This window comes from Chiloscyllium plagiosum, unplaced genomic scaffold (assembly GCF_037043375.1).
Source record: "Chiloscyllium plagiosum isolate Xiang-an unplaced genomic scaffold, Cpla_swu_hap1 HiC_scaffold_30, whole genome shotgun sequence".
Lineage (NCBI taxonomy): Eukaryota > Metazoa > Chordata > Chondrichthyes > Orectolobiformes > Hemiscylliidae > Chiloscyllium > Chiloscyllium plagiosum.
In genome coordinates this window covers 52,183,775-52,208,578 of record NW_028270168.1, presented here as the reverse complement: position 1 = coordinate 52,208,578, position 24,804 = coordinate 52,183,775, and the positions used below count along the sequence as shown (strand labels likewise).

At 42.2% G+C, this 24,804-nt stretch overlaps 1 protein-coding gene across 1 annotated transcript in view; it reads left to right on the top strand.

Moving 5' to 3' along the window:
- col9a2 (procollagen, type IX, alpha 2) overlaps positions 1-24,804 on the top strand; it is a 196,595-nt gene that overhangs the window by 100,856 nt on the left and 70,935 nt on the right. The window contains exons 13-18 of the mRNA XM_087976944.1: positions 8,851-8,904; positions 10,253-10,306; positions 11,096-11,149; positions 15,623-15,676; positions 19,464-19,517; positions 22,661-22,714. Of these exons, the coding sequence (XP_087833070.1) occupies positions 8,851-8,904; positions 10,253-10,306; positions 11,096-11,149; positions 15,623-15,676; positions 19,464-19,517; positions 22,661-22,714 (324 nt within the window). The remainder of the gene's footprint in view (positions 1-8,850; positions 8,905-10,252; positions 10,307-11,095; positions 11,150-15,622; positions 15,677-19,463; positions 19,518-22,660; positions 22,715-24,804) is intronic.

The following is a 24,804-nucleotide window of genomic DNA, read 5'->3' as shown; positions in this document are numbered from 1 at the left end:
TAACTGGCACCTGACCAACTGGGTGCCCTATCCCTGCACCCAACTCTCACCATGCTTCCCCCACTTGCATTATCTTTGCACAGTTCAGCCAAATTGTCGACTGAACTTTTAAACTGTAAACTTTAAACTTTTATGCACACCTGGATATTTTTCTAGCAGGAGACCCTGGCAGTAAAGATATATATTACACCATGAATGTTCTGTGGGTCTCTGCTGGTTATAGAACATACAAACATTCCTCTCGGTCCACTATGTCTATGCTGATCAACAAACAATAAACTACATTAATCCTGTTTAACTGCACTTGGTCCATAGTCTACTATGCCCTGGCACGTTGAGTGCTCGTCCAGATGCTTCTTAAATATTGCAAGAGTACCTGCCTCCATCACCCTCTCAGGCAGCATGTTTCATATTTCCACCATCCACTGGGTGAAAAAAATGCTTTCTCAGATCTCCTCTAAACCACTTACTCCTCATCTTAAACCTATGCTGTCTTGTCTTCCATAGGGATTCTCTTGTCAATGCCTCTCATAATTTTGTATCCCTCAATCAGGGTCCCCCCCTCGGCCTTCTCTGCTCTGAGAAAAACATACATAGTCTCTCCTCATAACTGAGACTTTTCATCTCGGGCAATATCTTGATGAATCTCCTCTGCACCTGCTTCAGTACAATCACATCCTTCCGATAATGTGGCAACCAGAACTGCACACAGTATTCCATCTGCGGCCTAACCAATGTTTTACAAAGTTGGAGCAACACTTCCTTGTTTCCTATATTCTACGCCCCAGCTAATGAGGGCAAGGGTCCCACATGCCTTCTTCACCACCTTGGCTACCTGTGCTGATACCTTCAGGTACACCAAGGTCCCCTCGTTCCTCAGTACTCCCTAGGACCTACCATTCATTGTGTGTATCCTTTTAAAATGTATCACCTCATACACCAGGATTAAACTCCATTTGTTCTGCCTAATTTACCAGCTGATCAATACCAGACTATAACCTGAGACCATCCTCCCCATTACCAACACCAATTTTTATGTCATCTGCAAACTTAGTAATTATATCTTCTGTATACACATCCAAGTCTTTAATGTACATAACAAACACCAAGGGTCCCAGTACTGATCCCTGTGGTACACCACATCCTCACAGGCTCCCAATCATAAGAACATCCTCTTTGCCTCCAATTTTAAAGCCAATTTTGGATACAGTTTGTCAACTTACCTTGGATCCCATAGGCTCTTGTCTTTTGGACCAGCTTCCAGTGGGGCCTTGTCAAAGGCCTTACTGAAGTCACCATAAACCACATTAACTGCACTACCCTCATCAATGTATTTAGTTACCTTTTCAAAAAAAATTAATTAGTTAGACAGGATCTTCCTATAACAAATCTGTGTTGACTATCCCTGATCAATATCTGCCTCTACAAGTATTGGTTTAAACCTGTCCTTAAGAACGTTTTCCATTTTTACTGGCATCAAACAAACTGGTCTGTCATTGATTGTCCTATCCCTGCTGCCCTGCTTGAACAAAGGGACCATATTAGCAATCCTCCAGTCCCCTGTGGCCAACAAGGTATTAAATATCTCCACCAGGGCCCCAGCAATCTCCTCTCTTACCTCTCAAAACTGCCTGGGATACAGCTCATCAGGCCCTGGGGATTAATACAACATTATGGCGCTAAAACATCTAATACTACCTCCTTATTAATATTAAAATGGTCTAGAACCTCACCATCCCAGCTGAAATCCCCAGTTACAATGTCTTTCTCTTCTGTGAATACAGATGAGAAGTATTTATTTAAGACCACACCCACATCCACTGGCTCCACTTACAGGTTGCCCCTTTGGTCTCTAATAGATCCCAACCTTTCCCTGGTAATGCTCTGACTCAAGATACTGATAAAAAGCTCTGATGTTTTTCCTGACCCTACCTGCCAGAGATATTTTTAGAGTTAGATTACTTACAGTGTGGGAACAGGCCCTTCGGCCCAACAAGTCCACACTGACCCGCCACCCACACAGACCCATTCCCCTACATCTAACACTACGGGCAATTTAGTATGGCCAATTCACTAAACCTGCACATCTTTGGACTGTGGGAGGAAACCGGAGCACCCGAAGGAAACCCACGCAGACACGGGGAGAATGTGCAAACTCCACACAGTCAGTCGCCAGAGGCAGGAATTGAACCCGGGTCTCTGGCGCTGTGAGGCAGCAGTGCTAACCACTGTGCCACTGTGCCACCCTTTTTTGTGGCCCCTCTTTCCCCTCCTAATTTCCTTTTAACATAACACCCCCTACACTCTCTATACTTTAAATGTGCTGCACCTTCCTTTGCTTTATGAAATTCTCAATATCCTTTGACACCCAAGGCTCCCTGCGCCTGCTGCCTTTGCTCTTTCACTTTAGAGGAAGATGGTGGCCCTGAGCTCTCACTTTACGACTTTTTTAAGGCTCTCATTTTCCAAATGTAGACTTATTTGCAAGTAGCTGTTCCCAGTCTGTTTGTCAGATCCCATTTAGTCAAATGAAAATCAGCTTTCCCCCAACTAAGACACTTAATTTTTGCACCATCTTTATCCCGTTCCATAATGACTTTGAAACTTAGAGTTATGGTCACTATCCCCAAAATGCTCGGCTGCTAAAACTTCAGCCAATCCACTGACTTCATTCCCCAGGAATAAGTCTAGCACCGCCCCATCTCTAGTCAGATTCTGTCTGTCTAGGCACAAAAAGCTCTTCTGATGCACTTCAAAAATCTTCTGATCCTTTCACGCTAATGTGATCCCAGTTAAAATTAGGATACTTGAAGTCCCCAAACCATAACTCTGTTCCTCTCACACCTTTGTGATTTGCTTATATATCTGCTCCTCTATCCCCCTCTGACTGTTGGGAGGCCTGTAACACAAGGCAAAGTGATCGCCCCATTTTTATTTCTAAGCTCTACCCAGATGGCCTCATTTGAAGACCCTCCTGTGACATCCTGCCTCATGTCTGCAGTGTTATTTTTGTTTTTCAATAATACAATGTTCCCACCTCTCTTACTTTGCCCACATCCAGCCTGAAAGTTCTACACCCTGGAATGTTGAGCTGCCAGTCCTGTCTTTCCTTCAACCATATCTCAGCGAATGCAACAATATTGTATTCCCACATGCTGATCAATGCTCAAAGTTTATCTATCTTACCAGTCAAGCTCCTTGGATTAAAATAGATACAGTTTAGCTTTCTAGACCTCCCATGTGTCTTATCCTGTTCTCCACCTATTGGATTGTCCTGGCATTCTTTCTACATCTGATTATTCCTTCCTCCCAACTTTACATCTACTCTGTGTCCCATCCCTCTGTCAAATCAGTTTAAAGCTCCCTGATGACCAGTCTCGAAAATAGGTTCCAAAACAGCCAATCCTTTTGGGTTCCTGACGGTCCTGCCTTCTCAGCCGTAGGCATGGTGACCATCAGGTTAAACCACTACCAGCCATCCCTCTCTGATGAGAGAGAGCAGCCATATGGTCCTTTGGAACTATGGCAACGTGACCTTTATAATACTATTAAGATTAGATTAGATTAGATTACTTACAGTGTGGAAACAGGCCCTTCGGCCCAACAAGTCCACACCGCCCCGCCGAAGCGCAACCCACCCATACCCCTACATGTACCCCTTACCTAACACTACGGGCAATTTAGCATGGCCAATTCACCTGACCTGCACATCTTTGGACTGTGGGAGGAAACCGGAGCACCCGGAGGAAACCCATGCAGACACGGGGAGAACGTGCAAATTCCACACAGTCAGTCGCCTGAGGCGGGAATTGAACCCAGGGTCTCTGGCGCTGTGACTGGCTATAAATCTATACATTGCATAGTTACATCGAGTTACTGGGTATACCATTCTATATATAATTACTAAGCATAACATATGTATATATTATGTAATTCTGGAAAGGGTGAAAATAGATAAGTCCCCTGGACCTGATAGCATTTATCCTGATAGCATTGTGCCTCACAAACCTTATTGAATTCTTTGAGAAGGTGACTAAGGAGGTAGACGAGGGCAAAGCGGTAGATGTGGTGTATATGGATTTTAGTAAGGCGTTTGATAAGGTTCCCCATGGGGTAGGCTACTGCAAAAAATACGGAGGTATGGCATTGAGGGTGAGTTGGAGGTTTGGATTAGGAATTGGCTGGCTGGAAGAAGACAGAGGGTAGTAGTTGATGATAAAGGTTCATCTTGGAGTGCAGTTACTAGCGGTGTTCCGCAAGGATCTGTTTTGGGACCGTTGCTGTTTGTCATTTTTATAAATGACCTGGAGGAGGGGCTAGACGGTTGGGTGAGCAAGTTTGCGGATGATACGAAAGTCGGTGGAGTTGTTGACAGTGAGGAAGGATGTGTCAGGTTACAGGGGGATATAGATAAGCTGCAGAGCTGGGCAGAAAGGTGGCAAATGGAGTTCAATGTGGGTAAGTGTGAGGTGATTCACTTTGGTATGAGTAACAAAAAGATGGGGTACTGGGCTAATGGTCGGATACTTGGTAGTGTGGATGAGCAGATGGATCTTGGTGTCCATGTACACAGATCTCTGAAAGTTGCCACCCAGGTAAATAGTGTGGTGAAGAAGGCATATGGTGTACTGGCTTTTATTGGTAGAGGAATTGAGTTCCAGAGTCCTGAGGTCATGTTGCAGTTGTATAAGACTCTGGTGTGGCCGCATCTGGAGTGTTGTGTGCAGTTTTGGTCGCCATACTTTCGGAAGGATGTGGAGGCACTGGAACGGGTGCAGAGGAGGTTTACCAGGATGTTGCCTGGTATGGTAGGAAGATCGTAGGAGGAAAGGCTGAGGCACTTGGGGCTGTTTTCATTGGAGAAAAGAAGGTTTAGGGGTGACTTGATAGAGGTGTACAAGATGATTAGGGGTTTAGACAGGGTTGACAGTGAGAACCTTTTTCCACGTATCGAGTCAGCTATTACAAGGGGGCATAGCTTTAAATTAAGGGGTGGTAGGTATAGGACAGATGTTAGGGGTAGATTCTTTACTCAGCGAGTCGTAAGTTCATGGAATGCCCTGCCAGTAGCAGTGGTGGATTCTCCCTCTTTATGGGCATTTAAACGGGCATTGGATAGGCATATGGAGGATAGTGGGCTAGTGTAGGTTAGGTGGGCTTGGATCGGCGCAACATCGAGGGCCAAAGGGCCTGTACTGCGCTGTATTCTTCTATGTTCTATGTAATGCCACACACCATTTGTTACAGGATATATGTATACTATAGAAACACAGCAGTTGTTATTAAGTACAATATGACATGCTTTATCATATTATGTGTTACTGAGTATAGCAGTAAATATATTCTATATGAACACTGTTATGTGGTATAGCACTGTGTATTATGTCACATATCAAGTGTTACTGGGCCGAACACATGATGTAATAACAAACCATGTGTTGCTGAGTGTAACCTATATGTAATAGCACGTGGTCTGTTAGTGGGTAAAATGCTGCATACATTATGTGATAATGTATTGTATATTACAGCTACATTTAAAATAAAATACCTCATGTTGCAACATATACTAAAGTATATAATAACATGATGTAATGAGTAGAACATCTTTATGATACAATATTCCAAATTTCCCTAGACACGGGAGAAAGTTCCAGTGGATCGGAAAAATGCTAATAATAAAGAATAAAGAGAAATACAGTGCTGGAATAGGTCTTTCAGCCCTCCAAGCCTGTGCCTATCATCATGCCCTAACTAAACTAAAAAAACAAACCTTGTGCCCTATTCGGTTCATATCCTTCTATTCCCTCCCTATTCGTGTAACTGTCCAGATGCCCCTCAAATGTCGCCAATGTACCTGCTTCTACCACCTCTCCAGAAAGTACGATCCAGGCTCTGACCACTCTCTGCGTGAAAAACTTGCCTCACACATCTCCCTTAACCTTTCCCCATCTCACCTTGAAACTGTGCTTCCCTTGTAATTGAAACTTCAACCTTGGGAAACAGCCTCTGACTATCCACCCTATCTATGCCTCTCATAATTTTGCAGATCTCTTTCAGGTCTCTTCCCAGTCGCCATCTTTCCAGTGAAAACAATCCTAATCTTTTTAACCTTTCCTCATAGCCAATACCCTCAACACCAGGTAACATCCTGGTGAATCTTCTCTGCACTTACTCCAATGCTTCCATGTCCTTCTGGTAGTGTGATGACCAAAACTGCACACAATACTCCAAATGCAGCCTAACAAGGGTTATATTTAGTTGCAACATGGTTTGCCAACTGTTGTACTCCATGCTCCAGCCGATGAACGCAAGCATGCCACATGCCTTTTTACTCACCTTGGCCATCTGTGTTGTCAATTTTAGGGAACTGTGGACCTGCAAGCCCAGATCTGTTTGTATGTTAATGTTCCTAAGGGTTCTTCCATTTACAGTATAATTCACACCTAGATTTGATCCTACAAAATGCAATACCTCGCATTTGTCTGGATTAAACTCCATCTGCCCTTTCTGCACCCGAATCACCAATCTATCTTTATCCTGTTGTATCCTTTCACAATCATTGGCACTATCAGCAACTCTACCAATCTTTGTGTTATCTGCAAACTTACTAATTGGAGCACCCACATTTCCCCCCAGATCATTTACATATACAGGTTGTTCTGTTATATCGCGTATTTCATTAGCACGAACTGGCTATAAAACGATGGAGCAATTGTAGACATTGTTTGGATAATGCAAACTTTCTACTGAACGGTTATATCGATTTTCTATAAACGATCTTCTACAGGGTGATTTTCTATAGCGGTTTTCCATAGCATGTTTTTTTCCAAAATGCAAGGTCGCAGGGGAACACAACTGTTACGTTATTGCAGAACGACCTGGAATACAAACAACAGAGGACTGAAGACTGATGCCTGTGGAACACCATTGGTTACCGGTCTCCATTCTGAAGAACACCCTTCCGCCACTACCCTCTGTCTTCTATGACCACACCCTTATTCAAAAAGGCAGGAAGGCAACATATGGGAAATTACAGGCCAGTTTGTTTAACATCTGTTGTTGGGAAAGTGTTAGAATTAATTATCAAGGAAGCAACATCAGGACATTTGAAAAGTCAAAATGCTATCCACCAGAGGCAGCATGGTTTTATAAAGGGCAAATCATGTTTGTCTAATTTGCTAGAATTCTTCAAGGATGTAACAAGCCAAGTGGATAATGGGGATCCAGTAGATAAAGTATACCTGGACTTCCAGAAGGTATTTGACAAGGTGCCATACAAAAGGTTAGATCATATAGGATTTGGGGTAATTTATTAGCTTGGTTAGGTGACTGGCTGATAGACAGAAGACAGAGAGTTGGGATAAATGCATTTTTTTTCTGGATGGCAAGAAGTAACTAGAGGGGTGCCACAGGTATATTAATCATTTGGGTACTGGGATAGAAGGCTCCGATGAAAGGCTTATGCCTGAAATGTTGACTCTCCTGCTCCTTGGATGCTGCATGACCTGCTCTGCTTTTTCAGTGCCCCACTTTTCAACTCCAGAAGGCCCTATAACCAAATGTGTGGATGACACAAAAATAGATGTGACAGTAAATTGCAATGAGGAAATAAGAACCTTACAAATGGATACAGGTAAATTAGGAGAATGTCAGGTGGAGTTTAATGTGGATAAGTGTGAGGTCATGCATTTTGGTTGGAAAAATGGGAAGGCGGCCTGTTATCTAAATGGGGAGAGATTTCAGGATGCTACAATACAGAAGGATCTAGGTGTCCTTATTCATGAGTAACAGAAAACTAGCATGAAGGTACAGCAGATAATAAAGAAAGCGAATGGAATGTTGGCTTTTATAGCTAAAGGAACAGAATATCAAGGTAAGGAAGTATGGTTGCAACTATGTCAGGTATTGCTGAGACCACACCTGGGGTATTGGAGAGATTAGGGGTTAGTCGTAAGAAGCGAGATTGAACAATTCAGGCCTATATTCTCTGGAATTTAGAAGAATGAAGGGAGATCAAATTGAGGGATTCAAGATGATAAAAGGTATGGAACATAGACGTGGAGTGGATGTTCCTCTTGTGGGGCATTCTAGGATGAGAAATCATAGTCTTAGGATAAGGGGTAGCAAACTTAATGCAGAGTTGAGGAGAAACTACTACTCCCAAAGGGTTGTGAATCTGTGGAATGCGCTAACCCAAAGTGCGGTGGATACTGGGACAGTAAGTAAATTTAAGGAGGAGTTCGACAGATTTTTAATTGGTAATGTGTTGAAGGGTTATGGGAGAGGGCAGGAAAATGGAGGTGAGTAGCATATCAGCCATAATCGAATGGCAGAGCACACTCGATGGATTGAATGATCTAACTCTGCTCCTATATCTTATGAATCTTATATATGATATAATAACAGTAACTTCTGGTTTAAGACTATGTAGAGTAGTATATTCTTTATTAATTGGTATAATATGGTAAAATATGTAACAATGCACATGTTCGACTATGTTTTACACTAAATGTTATATAATGATATGCAGTTTTCTCCTTTTCATAAACAACTTACTTATGGTACCTGAATTAACATCTGTATAAACTTCAGGTGAAGTGACCTTTCTAGGGAATATTTTGTAGAATGAATTATTTTCTTTAGCATGTCCATTAGGATGGTCTTCACTGGCACAGTTCCCACTGTAAACCAATCGCTGTTGAAGCAATCTGGTGTGTGATGATTCAGTTATATCTCCAGAGTGATCTGCAAGCTGTTGACATTTGGCTATTATAGAACCAAATTATGTTGTGCATTGTGGAAATTATTATCATTGACAAAATTAATATTTTGTTTTCTCTTTCTCTGTAGGGCATTAAAGGTGGAGTTGGCATCTCAGGAGAACAAGGCATTCCAGGCCAACCAGTAAATTATTTTTGTTTACTCCTTCTTGTGGGCAGCTTCCAAAGGTTATGAGGATATTAGGACAGAGGAAGGCATGAGGCTGATCTCTTGTCTGGTTAACTATGGAGAATAATCTGAGGCTGACATATTAAGGGAGGTGATCTATGGGGAATTGACCCTTAGTTTGGTCTATTGTGAATTTACCAGTACAGAATGATGGGGGTCAAGGCTTGAACATGATGAGAGGTTATATCTTTGAAGTAAAGCTCACCTTGCATAGATTTGGAGATTGAAGAAACAGAGAGATTCCCCCTAACTTTTATAATGTGAGATATTTGAAAGTGATGATTAAGCAGTAAGCAAACTGTGAGCAAATGATTTGCAAGCTTAGAGTTCAAATATTCAAAGAGCCTCACTCTCCTTTGTGTACATATAAAAGAGAATCCTAGCAGAAACTCCTCGTATCATCATAGTTAATTCCACAAGGAGCTAGATACAGTCAGGGCAAGATTGAAAATTCCAAGGGGCAAGGAGTGTTGTTGGGGAGGGGAGGGTTATTGGATAGGAGGAACTTATTGTGTGGGAGGTGATTGTTAGGCAGAGGGGATTATTAGGTAGAATTTATCGGTTAGGGGTGTGTGTTTAAGGGATGTTGTTGGGTAGGGTGGATGTTATTAGGTGAGTGTGGCTGTTGGGTGAGATGTTTGCTGAGTTTTGGGTGTTTGTGGGATGTTGAGTATGAGTTGTTGCTTTGGGAGAGTGGGTGGGAAATTGGTGGCTGGCAGAGGGTGTTGGGAGGGTGGTTTGTTGGGTGGGTTTTTCAGTTGTCAGGAAGAGGTAGGTGCTGGGAGGGGTGTTTATTGGATGGAGGGGGTAGCTGTTGTGTTGGATGGGGCAGGTGCAGTTTCAGATTTGCCTAAAAAATCTGTCTTTCGTATCCTTAAAAGACTCATGCAAACTTCAAGCAACTGTAAGAGTTTGCCCTTCAATGCCCTCTAAAAGCCAAAAACATTTCCTAAGCTAAAGGGAATCATTGGACTGAATGCTGTGCTGCTAGTATTTTAGACTGATGCTGCTCAACACTGCAAGGTGAAATTAGTGTGGATCAGATGGGAAAGAGTACCAGATAGCCCATCCATCCATCCTGGATGTACAACCATTACCCTAGGATTTAAGGCTAAACTTTGTGTCCTGGAGCCAGGATGGCCAGGAATCGTGTTCAAATGCATTTTCAGGCAGGCTGTTCAGGAATTCAGGAGCTGGGAGTCCAGCCTGGGTGCAACTGGAGACATTAGATGTGCAGCCACTGAGGTTGGAGCTCAAATCATCTTGCTTCAAAATGTAATTATTTCTCTTTTTAAATCTTTAGGGCCCTCAGGGTCTTCGAGGATACCCCGGTATGATGGGAGCAAAAGGCGAAAGTGTAAGCAATGTTTCTGAGTATACCTTTTGAGTATTTGATTTGACACATGAGGAGAGAATGGTGGACTTCCTTTAGTTGAGTCTGTCAACAGAGCACAGAAACCTCTTTATCTAGTGTCCCTACCTTTCAAAACTACACCAAGAAGTGTGTTAATCTGGATTTGCTTTTAATATTTTTGCAAAGGCATCATGCAACTGGAATGAGACAGTTTATATCATATGGGCATAGGTGGACAGAATTTGGCCCAAATGGAGACCAGGCAGTGGATAGGCATTTAGCTAAGGGTGAACTAAGCATGAAACCGAACCCCATATTGATAATTGGTCAAATATGGGACAGATGTCCTAAAAAGAGTGATCAAGGGGAGCACGGTGGCTCTGTGATCAGTCCTGCTGCCTTGCAGCCCCAGGGAATCAGGTTCGATTCCAACCTCAAGTGACTGTGTGGAGTTTGCACATTCTCCCTGTGTCTTTCCTCTGGGTGCTTTGGTTTCCTCCCACAGTCCAACGATCTGCACGTTAGGTGGTTTGGCCATGCTAAATTGCCCAGTTTCCAAGGATAGATGGATCATCCATGGGGAAAGCAGGGTTACAGGAATGGGGTGGTTCTGGATGGGATGCTCTTCAGAAGGTCAGTATGGACTTGATGGGTACATTGCCTATTTCCACGCTGTAGTGCTTCTGTAATTATGGGACAAGTTCAGATGCTGTTCTCGACCAAACACAGTTGGGTCTTAAGACATGCATTGTTTAAGTACCATTATTGATCTAATGACTTATCTGTCCACAGGGTTCTCGTGGTTACAAGGGCATGGTGGGTCCACCTGGACGAATGGGCCTTCAGGTGAGTGAAACATCAACATTTCTTTCTTTCTCGGCTGCTCACATTTCTTTCCTAACGACCTATTCTTGACTGTTGGAATTAAAAGGGAAATTAGAGGTTGGTGCTTCACCTGCAGTGAGTGGAGCTGGAACTCCTGTATTCTTCACAGATAAACATAGAGCTTGATCCATTAGTTCAATATTGTCTCTATTACAGTCTTTAAAATATGCATTGAGTTTTACCACAGGCAGTCAAACACATCATTCTAATAACACATACAAGGTTAACGGGTCAGTTTTGAAGTAGTGAGCTACATTTACCTACCAACGGCAAATCTTGTGATCGAAGAAACAGAAACCTTGGAGAGAAACTCCTCCAGGGAGAAATAACTTTCAATTAACTTTTCAGGAGTCACATATAAAACCTGACTTGCGAAGCACCATTCTGCAATTAATCTTGAAGTCCGAGAAAGATTTGCAAAATGACGTGTGGCTGTCTTAAAGCAATACAGAAGTACATATTTAAACAAAAGCAGAAGTTGCTGGAGATGCTCAGCGGGTCTGGAAATATCTGTAGAGAGATAGCAGAATAGTACTAAAGAAGGGTGAACTCAAAACGTTAACTCTGCTTTCTGCTCCACAGAATCTGCCAGATATGCTGAGATTGTCCAGCAATTCCTGCTTTTGTTTCAGATTTCCAGCATCCACTATTCTTTGTTTTACTTAAGTACATTTTGAAGTCATGTTCAATTTTCTGTCTCCCAGCTAAGCCATTGGCTGTAGTTCTCAGATACCTTCTTAAACCATTTGGTGAATGAATGCCACTTCATCAGAATGAAAGTTCTTGTGTCACATGATGGAGCACTCCTGTTACTTCTTTGTACCATCTGGCCTACCATGACCAGTGCCACAGAGGAGTTGTCAATAAACAAGTTAATAATCAAGAATGTTACTGCATTCGCATCAGGCTTTCATAAATGTTGCTGCTGTTTGTGTAAGTCACAGTCACAACCATTTGTCTTGTTTGAAGGCCACTCCGGAAACTTTCCTGTACACTGTGCAAGTGAAGCCTGAATATAGGTATCAATCTCCTACAACTACAGTGTCAGCTTCTGCATGCAGTCATGCTACTCGGCAGATACCATGTAGGTTTCTACAAGAAGGAAGAAAATAAAGTTGCGGGACAATTACTGTATGAAGCATTTCAGTTAAATAGAAGTTAAAGTCTTCATAAAATAAGAAGATTCACAAGCTGCAGTTTTCTCTTAATTTGAGAATTCCTCCTGTTTGAGTATGACCTTGGTCTCATTATCCCCGATGGTTCCTGTGGTGTTTCATGAAAATATAATTCTGGGTATCGTTACAACACAGTGACAGTAAGCCAAACCAAATCAGTATCACGATCACCAGATTCATACAACAATGAAATTAAAATATTTAATGATCCTCGAGCTTGCTGAGTTGTTCCTATCCAGACTTTACAAATAGCAGATCTTGGATACCAAGTTTATAACTTAAACAAAAATTAACAATTTATTATTAAGATTAAATTATTAATTTATTAATAAATATAAATTATTACTATTAGCAGAACACATACATTACAAGGCAATCTGATTAATACCTACAATCTAAGCCAATATTCTTTGAATATAATCCTCCACTGATAAACCAATAGACAGACAGACAGAATTAAAGGATAAACTAAAAAAAAATAAAAGAATCACCATTTTCCAGTTCAATAACCATGTGAATGTCATGCTTCATGAAATCCTTTGCTTGAATTCCAAAGTTACCAGTTAATTCAGACAGCTTCTGGAAACTTTAACTTATTTCTTATGTAAACGATTCTTTTCTCAGAACTTTCAACAGTTCAATACTGGAGAATAACTAGAAAGAGCTTCCTAGTCCAGCAGCTTATAAAGCATAAACTGTCTCCCGCCCAAACCTCTAGTTAGAGCCAGTTCATTCTTTGTTTTCTTTGCTTTCTTTTTCAGTATTCTCTGTGGTTGACTGGCCGGCACTGACAGTCCTTTGATTAACAAATTCAGCATCCAACCAGCTGCCAGTCTTGGAGCATAACAGCATCTTAATGTCAAATTATTCATAGTGTTCTTAGAGTAGTAATTAACCTGCATTATCTTTCCAGGCTGATTCCTAACAACAAACATCGGTGTTTTGTCCCCACTTTTTAAAGCAATCTACTGATCAAAGTTCCAAGATCAATTCTTACCTGTAACTCACAGTTCCAAACCAAAAATGAGAGAAATAAAAGAAAAGTAGTGATGGTCTCAATAGTGTCACACCATTGGTAAGATCAGTTGGCATATCTTCAGTTGTATAGGGAAAGTTGGTTAGCTATGAAATCTCTGTGGAGAAAAATCCTTGTGGAGCTAGATAGACATAAGATTACATGTCATGGAGCAATGGGGAGATAGAGGCATGGTGGCTATTTGGTGGCTTAGTAATCCATTGGCGCAAACCAATGTTCTGGATGCATGGGCTTTACTCCCACCAGGGCAAATGGTGAAATTTGAATGCAATAAAAATCTTGAATTAATAGCTTGTCTAATAGCAACCATTGTTGATTTGTTGTAAAATCCCATCTAGTTAACTAATAGTCTGTAGGGAAGGAAATCTGTCACCTATAGCTGACCTATGTGAAATTCCAGACCCATAGCAATGTGATTGACTCCTAACTGCCTCTAAAATAGCCAAGTGAGCTAATCAGTTCAATGGCACATCCCTTGTAAGAATGAAGGTTGATTTAGTGCTGTCAATTTCACATCGGCCTATTGGGCACAGTTAAGTAATGTGGGTCATCTCGTCACAGGAGAGAGCTGCCTCTCTATATAATTTTGTAAGATAAATCTTCACCACTGCTCATCATGTTGTATAAGTTGTCTAGTAGATTAGCAGCTAATGGTAAAGATCTATAGGACTTGCTTGGTAAAGAGAAAAACACTCGGTAATATAACAGAGAGGTTCATGTCTTAAACATTGCATGATAGTAACAACAGTATATATAAGCTACTTTAATAAGATTGACATTGTTCCAAAGACTATGAGGAAGACCCATGCATTGAGCTCCTATGTTCTTCTCCCACCAGGTCCATATCACATCATCATAGTGGGTGATATTTATGGCACTCTTCAACATTAACACTTACAAATTCTTACACTTCATACAACTTTTAGCACTCATGCAATTCTGGGCCAAAATCCGCATAAACTGCATAAGTTGGCAAAGAAATTGGAATGATTTTAATTGTTACAACATCCATTTATGTTAATCTTTTCCTTTCCCTCCCACAACTAACTCATATAAAGTTAAATATAATTCGTATAAAGTAACCTTGGAAAGAGACCAGTCCTTTGTGTAATTTTCCAAGGGTGTTTCCCAAGGTTTCACTCTAACCCTGAGTTGCTACTTGCTATGACAACACGAGACTGAGGGAACACCCTCTGGCTTCCTATCAATGGCAATCATTGCCAAAGTGTTTCTAGCCAGAAGGAGCATCAAGCCCATTGCATTACTGTTCGTCTGTCCTCAAGAGATATAGTGCTGCTCCATAGAAACCACCCAACTGAAGGCCTTACACATGAGATGATATTGCAGTGGGCTGCTGTGAGATAAAGGAGTTCTAGATCCATTGTACTTTCCTACAAATGACCATGGGTGCCACATTGGAGGTTTACAAATCATTTCTCATGACAGACTCCAGTTCTACCTTAGCCATCACAAGTCTCTCATTATAACTTCCCAGCAGTCAGATAGGGATTATTCAGAACAGGAAAATCCCAGTGAGCCCAACAGCTCTAACCCATTTCCATGGATGAACTTCACTCACACCAACCTTTTGCCCATATTCCTCAACATTCCCCCCCCACCACCATATCCCTGTATGTCATATATACATCTCTCCAGATCATATAAATCTTTTGAGTTTTACATCACCTATATATCTTCTCTACATTCCCCTCAAACCCTTCGTTCCAAATTAATGACCTCTTGCTATCTTAAACATTGCCTTTTCCATATCCTTCTGCAGTCTCTGGTTCTGTGACTTGATCAACCTTTGGGTGACAATATTCTATTTAATTTTGCCACTAATTGCTATGTTGTTTCCTGAGATTAAGACCTTCACCGTAGGAAACAATTAGCTTGATTCAACCTTTTCCACCCCTTCACAAAAATGAACTGGGTTTCTGTGATGTCTGGGACGCAAGCTGTGATTGGCAAATTCCCATGATAGTAGACTGCCTGCTAATGGTGGCGGAGTTCTGTTGTAATCAAAACAACTTAAGAAAAATCTATCAGTCTCAGGAATGTATTAATGAAACAGCATTGATGAGTGACTTTCAGTGAGGCAACAACTGCGGTGAATCATTCTTTATTCATTCTCCAGATTCTTCATCACCATTACACCCAACTGTTGATTTCTGGTCATGTTTATTGTCCTGAATAATGGCATTTCTTTCTTTCTGCTTCCAGGGTAAACAAGGTCCTGAGGGGCCACTTGGAGATTTTGGTGAGAAAGGAGATCGGGTGAGTTATTTCAAGCTTGCACCTTAACCTCCTGGTTTCTAATTTCCAGCATCTGCAGTTCTTTGTATTTTCTTTGCACCTTGTGTAGCTGAATGAAAAGGAAGGAACTTGTACAGCACCTGTTACAACTTTAGCATGTCCCAGAACTACTAAAGTGGTTTGATAGCATCATCAGTGTTGTAACAGAATAAACAAACACTTTGTTGTATAATAGTGATGTCATTCAACACTGTCACAAGTCACTGCAAGCCAGCACAACTTGAGAACTGTACAATTTGGCATTCTTGGCTCCAGGGGATGATGGTGACACAGATTTAGGGGAACTCCAGGCATTTAGGGTGGAGCAGTATTATTCACAGGAGACCCAGAATCTGAGAGCAATGCCCCATTTGTAGAGGACAGTGGTAAGGAGCATTAATTGACCAAAACACAGAGATTCTGAGATTCTATACTGCCTGGGTTTCCAACAGTGGGTAAACCACCCAGATTGCTACACAACAGTTTAATGGTCAGTGGGCTTCAGCCAACTCTGAGAGATACTGGCCATTCTCCCAGTAGTGTTATCAGGAACAATGGTCACTGCTGGGACTGCATCTATTTCCTAACAAAGGTCACTATGGAGATTACCCCCCTAGGGTGAATTGAGGGTACTACAGTCAGGCTGATACACTGCTATGAGAAGAGCAAAAGGGGTGGGTTGGGGGCATGAGTGGTGAAGGTGGGGTAGGAGGCACAATATGACCTAGTAGAAGAAGGTTTGGTGATGGTTGTGGGACTGTAATGATTAGATTCCCTACATTATGGAAACAGGCCCTTCGGCCCAACAAGTCCACATCGACCCTCCGAAGAGTAACCCACCCAGACTCATTTCCCTACATTTGCCCTTAATTAAAGCACCTAACACTATGGGCAATTCACCGACCTGCACATCTTTGGACTGTGGGAGCAAACCGGAGCACCCGGAGGAAATCCACACAGACACTGGGAGAATGTGCAAGCTCCACACAGACAGTCTTCGGAGGTGGGAATTGAACCTGGGTCCCTGGCGCTGTGAGGCAGCAGTGCAACCCTAAAGGAAGTACCCTTTCCTTGCCTTCTATCAACCTGAACGATGAAAGCATTTGGTATTCACATTTGATGCTGGCCGCTACCCGCCATTGGAAAATGTTATGGTGTGGATGGCTATGTAATGGCAAGCATGTTCATGGCATTGTGCCCAATTACGATGCAGCCTGTGTGCTAGGCCCTCCACCTGCACCTGCAACCCCCAGACTGCAAAATTTAGACCAAATGTTAAAATCCCAATATGGTAGCTGGGTAGGTTAAAATCAATTAATTAAATTAACCTAAGATGAAAAGCTAGGTTGAATAGTGGTGACTATGAAATCTATTGGATTGGCATGAAACCCACACAAATATACTATGAGGAAAGAAACTTGCTGTCCTTACCCAGTCTGGCTGATGTCTGAAGATGTACTGCCAGCAATGCGGCCTATTTTTAACTGCCCTATGTAATGTCTGAGGAAACTTCTTTGTTCTATCACAACTCAACAGAAAATTTAATAAAGAATAAAACTTAATTAACCATCTAGCAGTGGCCTAGTCACCTAACATGGCAAAGACACATCCAGCCCTGTCCTTACTAATGTCTAGAGGCTAGTACCAAAATTGGGAGACCTGTCTGACAGACTAGTCAAGCAACAGCCTGACACTGGTGCTGTGAGGCAGCAGTGCTAACCACTGAGCCACCATGCCGGCCTGTGGCTGAGGGACTTCAATGACCATCACATGAGTGGCTCAGTAGCACCACCACTGACAGAGCTCCGACGGACATATTGGCCAGACTGGCCCTGTGGCAGGTGGTGAGGGGACCAACAGAGACGACAAACCTACTGGACCTTGTCCTCACTAATTTACTTCTCACATGTACATCTGACTGAGTGACCTTGTGGAAACAAAGTCCTGCCTTCACAATGTAGATATTCTCCATGTGGCTCGAACACAGTGCTAAATGAAAGAGATTGCAAAAAGGTGTAGCAATTCAGAACTGAACTTTCATGAAGCACAGTGGACCATTAGCATCAGCAAGAATTGTATTCAAGCACAATCTGTAATGTCATAACCCTGCATATCCCCACTCTATATTACTATCAAGCCAGCGTTCAACCCTGGTTCAGTTAAGAGCATAGCAGGACATGTTGGGAGCATCACCAGGCATATCTGAAGGTGAGGTGTCAACCTGTTGAAGCTGCAACTCAGAACTACTTGTTTGCTGAACAGCAGAATTAAAGGTAATAGACAGGCTGAAGGGATCCCACAAACAGCAGATCAGATTTAAACTCTGCATTTCCCAGTTGGGAATGGTGGTGAATAATTGAATGGTTGACCAGAAGACGAGGAGGCTGAACAAATATCCTCATTCTGACTGTTGGGGAACCCAGCAAAAGACAAGGCTGAACCATTTGTATCAATCTTTAACAAGAAGTGTTCAGAGAATGATTCTGGGGGTTTACATTGACCAGAAACATAACTGAACCATCCATGTATACGCTGTGGCTACAACAGCAGGGCAGAGATTCTGGGTAACATGTTTCACACCTTAGTACTGACCACTGCACCCACCACCCATCTCCCACCACCATACTCACCAATGCCTCTTCACCTTTTGGAAGGCACAAATCGAGAGTGTGATGGAATACTTTGCACTCTTTTGGATTAACGCTGCTCCAATAACATCGAAAGATTTGACATCATCCAGGATATAGCACTTCACTTGATCAGCATTCATCCGTCACTCCACCGTTTTCAACATACACTCCCTGTACGAAGGACACGCCGTGACCGCAGCCTGTACAAATACAGTGTAGCAATATATCAAGCCTCCTTTGATATTCAAAACACATAAGCACTATTATCTGCAAGAACAAGGGTGGCAGATACTTGGAAACACCCCTTTCTGCAGGTTTCCCTCTAAGCTGTACACCATTCTGACTGTATCTTCAGTGTTACTGTGTCAAAATCCTGGAATTCCCTTCTTAACAGCATTGTGGGTGTACGTACACTATGTGAACCCTACGTAGATTAGAAAAATGGATTATCAAAATCTCCTTAAGTGCAGTTTGGAAAGGGCAACAAATACCAACCTTGTTAGCAATGTTCATCTCCCAGGTACAAATAGGAAAAAAATGATGCAGCATTGGAAAACCTGATTGGATGGGCAGGAGGAAGAGTCTTGACTTTTGCATGCCACTGTGTCCAGCGGATGTTTTGATTCAAGATAGTTTTCCAAGTATAGCTCCGAGTCCTATTTCCCACACCTCAAACATTGGAGTAGGCAGGTTTATCCAATACTTAAATGCACAGAACCCGATCTATAAAGATCACAATCAGATTGAAACAATTAGCTGAGTAAGAAGGTATGTCAACTGTAGTGTAATTTTCTTCTAAGAGTTAACCCTCATAATCAGAGTCGACATGTGTTTGTAAGAACTGTGGACCTTGGTTCTTAGTGTAGATCACTTAGTAATCCAGGTTCTCAGACCTACACAACTGTTTGAATGTAGACCCATTCTGGGAGTGAAGAATTGCTTCCATTTACAGTACGCTGCACATCGACATTAATGTGCATAATGAAGGCTGTGTCTGTGCTGCTATTGCTTCTCAGCTATGCTTTAGAGTGTGCATCACATCCTTTTCCTGCCTGGGAAATGTATACAGGTGGATATGTTCTTTAGTTGCTCAGCCCTTCACTCATTGCTTGATGTCTGACTGTCCTATCACTTTGCAGGGAGTACGAGGGCAAAGAGGGCGCCAAGGTCTAACTGGACTGAAGGGTCAAAATGTAAGTTGTATTTTAATTAATGAATAAAAACAATCAGCTCACAATTGGGTGTGAATGCCACCAGCCAGTGCACTGTTTTGCCCGAATTGCCCAGGTTTATTTGTCACTTGTGCATTTGAGTTGACATGCAATTGAATTGTCCAGAGTTCCTCTGGGTTTCCATCTCAAACCTATATAGAAGTTCCTGATCTTGGCCAGGAGCTGACTGGGGTGTTGTACGGTGGTGTATCTGCTCCTGATAATTAGCACTAGATAGTTTCTGATGTTGAATGGAGGCCTGAATCAGGCTACACAGCAAAGCCTAATATAGCTGAATATTTCACTGATGCGCACTGACGTGAAAGTGGCTGTTTGGATGAAGTAGCACAGGATTACTGGGAACTGTCAAATCGACAAAACAGGGGAGCAAGGGGAAGCCATCAGTCTCTCCATCCATTTAACTAGGTCTCCACTAACTCTGTTTACCTGCCTTACTTTCATAAAATTTGTGCTGACAAAAACTGATCAGTCTGAATTTTGAAATTTTCACCAGCTTTTTACGGAGAGAGTTTCTGACCTTGATGATGTGCTTCCTGACACCATCCCTGAACTTCTTGGGTTTGAAGATTGTGCCCCTTGTTTTTGACTTCTCAACTTGAGACAATAGCTTCGCTCTATCTGTCCACCCCATCAAATCACAGAGATGTACAACATGGAAACAGACCCTTCTGTCAAACTTGTCCATGCTGACAAAATCTCCTATATAAATCGAGTCCCATTTGCCAGCATTTGGTCCATAACCCTCTAAACCCTTCCTAATCATATACCCTCCAGATGCCTTTTAAATGTTGTAATTGTACCAGCCCCTACCACTTCCTCTGGTAGCTCTTTCCATACATGCACCACCCTCTGCAAGAAAAAGTTGCCCTTTAGGTTCCTTTTAAATCTTTCCCTTCTCACCTTAAACCTAGGTCCTCTAGTTTTGAACTCCACCTTGTCTCTTTACCCTGTCCATGCCCCTCATGACTTTATAAACCTGTTTAAAATCGCTCCTCAACCGCTGATGCTCCAGGGAACATAGCCTCAGCCTATTCAGCCTCTCCCTGTAACTCAGACCTTTCATCCTTGGCAACATCCTTGTAATTCTTTTCTGAATCCTTTCAAATTTCACAACATCCTTCCTATAGCAAGGAGACCAGGATTTCACACAGTATTCAAAAGTGGCCTAAAATCAATGTCTAGTAGAGCCACAACATGACCTCCCATCTCCTATACTCAATGCTCTGACCAACAAAGGAAAGCGTACCAAATGCCGCCTTCACTATCCTGTCTACTTGCGACTCCATTTTCTCTTTGTTCAGCATCACTCCCCTAACCTTTTTATCTTGCTAAACAACTCAAAGATCTGGCCTAATGATGACCATGTAACCACGGTCAATTGTCATAAAATCCATCAGAGTTGCTAATGTACTGTAGGGAAGGAAACCTGCTGCCTTTAACTGGTCTGGCCTACGCATAACCCAGCCCCACAGCATTGCGGTTATCCTCTGAGCAAGAAGGTAATGGGTAATAAATGCAGGCTTGGCCAGGGGCGCTCACATCCCATGAATGAATGAAAACATGTTCACCCTTTTTAACCCCTAGCCCTCCATTCCCTTGTATGTAAAAATCTACTTCACTTTCCGTTGAAAGAAAGGAACAATTTCACTGCCATAATGCAAGAACAGAACATCATGTGTGATTAACAGCAGGACCCTCAGGAGCTTAATTTTTTCAACAAGACATTTTCTTCTAAACATGTCAACTTCAATCTACGAAGTTAAAAATGATGACTTTTTTAAAATCTTGACTTTTTTTAGAAAGTTAAAATTTACTCCCCAAATATTGAGTAGCTATTTATTACTATTAACATGCTTGTGGCAAGTAAAAGAAACAAGCTGTGCCATGTATTTCACAAGCCAATAGCTATAATTGTCATTTACACAATATTCAAAGTTGAGATTGGAGTAGAGAGAAAAAAAAAGGTTGAACTTTTATGCAACCTGTCATCATGATTTAGTAGTTTAGTCCTGGGATCATTCTGGGGAATTTGTGCTCCACTCCCTCCTTGTCCAATAACTCCTCCCTCAGAACTGGCTCTTAGGCTGAACACAGTGCTTTATATGGATGAAAGAATTCCCTCCGCAAAGGCGTTGTGGGTTAACCCATAGCAGGTGGACTGCAGCGATTCAAGAAGGCAGTTCACCACCACCTCCTCAAGGGCAACTAGGGATGGGTAATAAATGCTGCCCCAGTCAGGGACGCTCACATCCCACAAATGAATAAATAGAAACAAAGACCCTAGATATAGAACATAGAAAAATACAGCACAGTACAGTGGCCCTCGATGTTGCGCCGATCCAAGCCCACCTAACCTACACCAGCCCACTATCCTCCATATGCCTATCCAATGCCCGCTTAAATGCCCATAAAGAGGGAGAGTCCACCACTGCTACTGGCAGGGCATTCCATGAACTCACGACTCGCTGAGTAAAGAATCTATCCCTAACATCTGTCCTATACCTACCACCCCTTAATTTAAAGCTATGCCCCCTCGTAATAGCTGACTCCATACGTGGAAAAAGGTTCTCACGGCCAACCCTATCTAAACCCCTAATCATCTTGTACACCTCTATCAAGTCACCCCTAAACCTTCTTTTCTCCAATTAAAACAACCCCAAGTGCCTCAGCCTTTCCTCATACGATCTTCCTACCATACCAGGCAACATCCTGGTAAACCTCCTCTGCACCCGTTCCAGTGCCTCCACATCCTTCCTATAGTATGGTGACCAAAACTGCACACAATACTCCAGATGCAGCCGCACCAGAGTCTTATACAACTGCAACATGATCTCAGAACTCCGGAACTTAATTCCTCTACCAATAAAAGCCAGTACGCCATATGCCTTCTTCACCGCACTATTTACCTGGGTGGCAACTTTCAGAGATCTGTGTACATGGACACCAAGATCCCTCTGCTCATCCACATATCTGCAGTGTCTATTCATCACTGGAAAACAAGAAGTGATGTTCTGAGTGTTCCTGGTTTATAAATCTTGTAAAAGTGTATTTGTTCTCCATACTCTGACTCCCCTGCTTAGTCAGTCCTGTGTGGTCTATTACAGGGTTTACCGGGCATCGATGGCAAGGATGGCACGCCTGGGGTTCCTGGTATGAAGGTATTTAATGGTGAAAAGATGAGCTTTTCTTGGCAATGCCTAAAGCAACATTGTATTTCTCACTGAGATTTAAGTTCTGGATGGTGTTTCATTGAATGCCTACTTAAATTAACTGCCCTTTTCTGTAGATCACACACACAGATTTTACTTCTCATTTGAAAACAAAATTCAACTTCAGGTGAAGCTTCCCCATGAATTTGAGATCCGATCCATAAACTCATTTCTGGCCCCTCCATGAAACAGTTTGAAGATCCCCAGAGGTTGAGGTCATAGATCATAGAGATGAACAGTGAGATGACAGGGATTGTATCAGGGATAGTTGTAGCGATTGACAATTCCCTACTTCAGTTCTCCATTCTTGATAAAAGATCAGATTTGATTATTACCTCCAGTAAACTGGCATACATGGTGGGTAAAGAAAGGAAAAAACTTGCATTTCTACAGTACCTTTCACAGCCTTAGGATATCCTACGGTCCTTTACAGCCAATGTTATACATCCAAAGTACAGTCATTGTTGTAATGAAGGAAACATGGCAGCTAATATGATACGGTTTGATGACACTCAAATAATCTGCTCCATACTAATATTAGTTGAGGATGAATTTTAGCCATGACACCAGGAAGAACTCTTTGGTCATGGCATCTGTTAGTATCTTCTGAAGGTCTCACTTCAATGCATTATCTGAAAAAGAGCTTTTTAGTCAGGGCTGTGCTCCCTCCATACTTAAATCTGTTATGATGTGGAGGTGCCGGTGTTGGCTGGAGTGGACAAAGTCAGAAGTCACTTGGCACCAAGTTATAGTCCAACAGGTTTATTTGAAATCACAAGCTTTCAGAGTGCAGCCCCTTTGGCAGATGCAGTGATAGAGCAGGGCACACAGACACAACGTTTATAGGCAGAGAGATCAAGGGCAGAGAGATCAAAAAATCATACAATTGGTTTGAGTGGAGTGTCAGATAATTAGTCTCTGCAGGTGATGAAGAGTGTTAGAAAGTGTATAAAGTGTTTATAAAGCCAAAGAAACTGTTATGCTGCTATGATAATCAGGCAGAGCAATAGGAATATACAAAAGCTGACATCTCAGGTCAGACATTGAATTGTAAGTGTGAGCCGTTGTTCAAGTCTATCTCGGAGTTTTAACATGTAATCAGGCTGGTTTTATTCCGAAGCCCGAAATTTATAAGATCTCACATTGACTGACTGTGATACAACGTATGTGTTTTTTGAACAAAATAGGATGTATCTACAAATAAACAAACATCTTGGATGAAGTGTGTGTTTGCTTGAGAGAGAGTGTGAGTGTGAGATACTATGTATGTGCGTGATAGTGTGCATGTGTCTGAGAGAGAGAGAGTGTGTGAGAAATAAGTAATTCAAAACTCTACAAACTAATTAAAGTAAAGATCATAGCAATTTATCAATATGGTGCTGTCAAAACAGGAAAGTAAGGAAGATTTACAGATACTGAACAGTGTATTATAACATGAACCCAAGGTCATGGTTGAAGCCATCTTTATGGGTACGAAACTTGGCTAACAGTCTTTGCTCAGCAATTCTGCATTGTTGTATATTTCGGAGTCCGCCTTGGATGATGTTTACCTGAAGATCGGAGGCTGAAGTGTCCCCTGACTGGCAGGGAAGATTCCTGTCTGGCGATTGTTGCGTGGTGTCCATTCATTTGTTGTCATAGCGTCTGCGTGGTCTTGCAAATATACCATGTCTCATGGCATCCTTGCCTGCAGCGTCACATGAGTATCTGCCATGAACATGTTAGGTGGTGTTCCCATGTGTGATGGTAGTATCCAAGTCGATGATCTGACATGTCTTGCAGAGGATGCCATGACACGATCCTCTGGTGTTATAGTCAATATTGTCCTGAAGACTGGATAGATTGTGGCGAGCAATGTCTGTTTGAGGTTTGACAATTGTTTGAAGGCGAGAAGGGAAGATCTTGGCAAGATGCTTATCATCATCAATGACATGTTGAAGGTTGCAAAGGCCATGGTGTAGTTTCTCCACTGCAAGGAATTACTGGACGATGAAGGGTACCCTATTGGTCTTATCCTTTGTTCTGAGGAGATCTTTGTG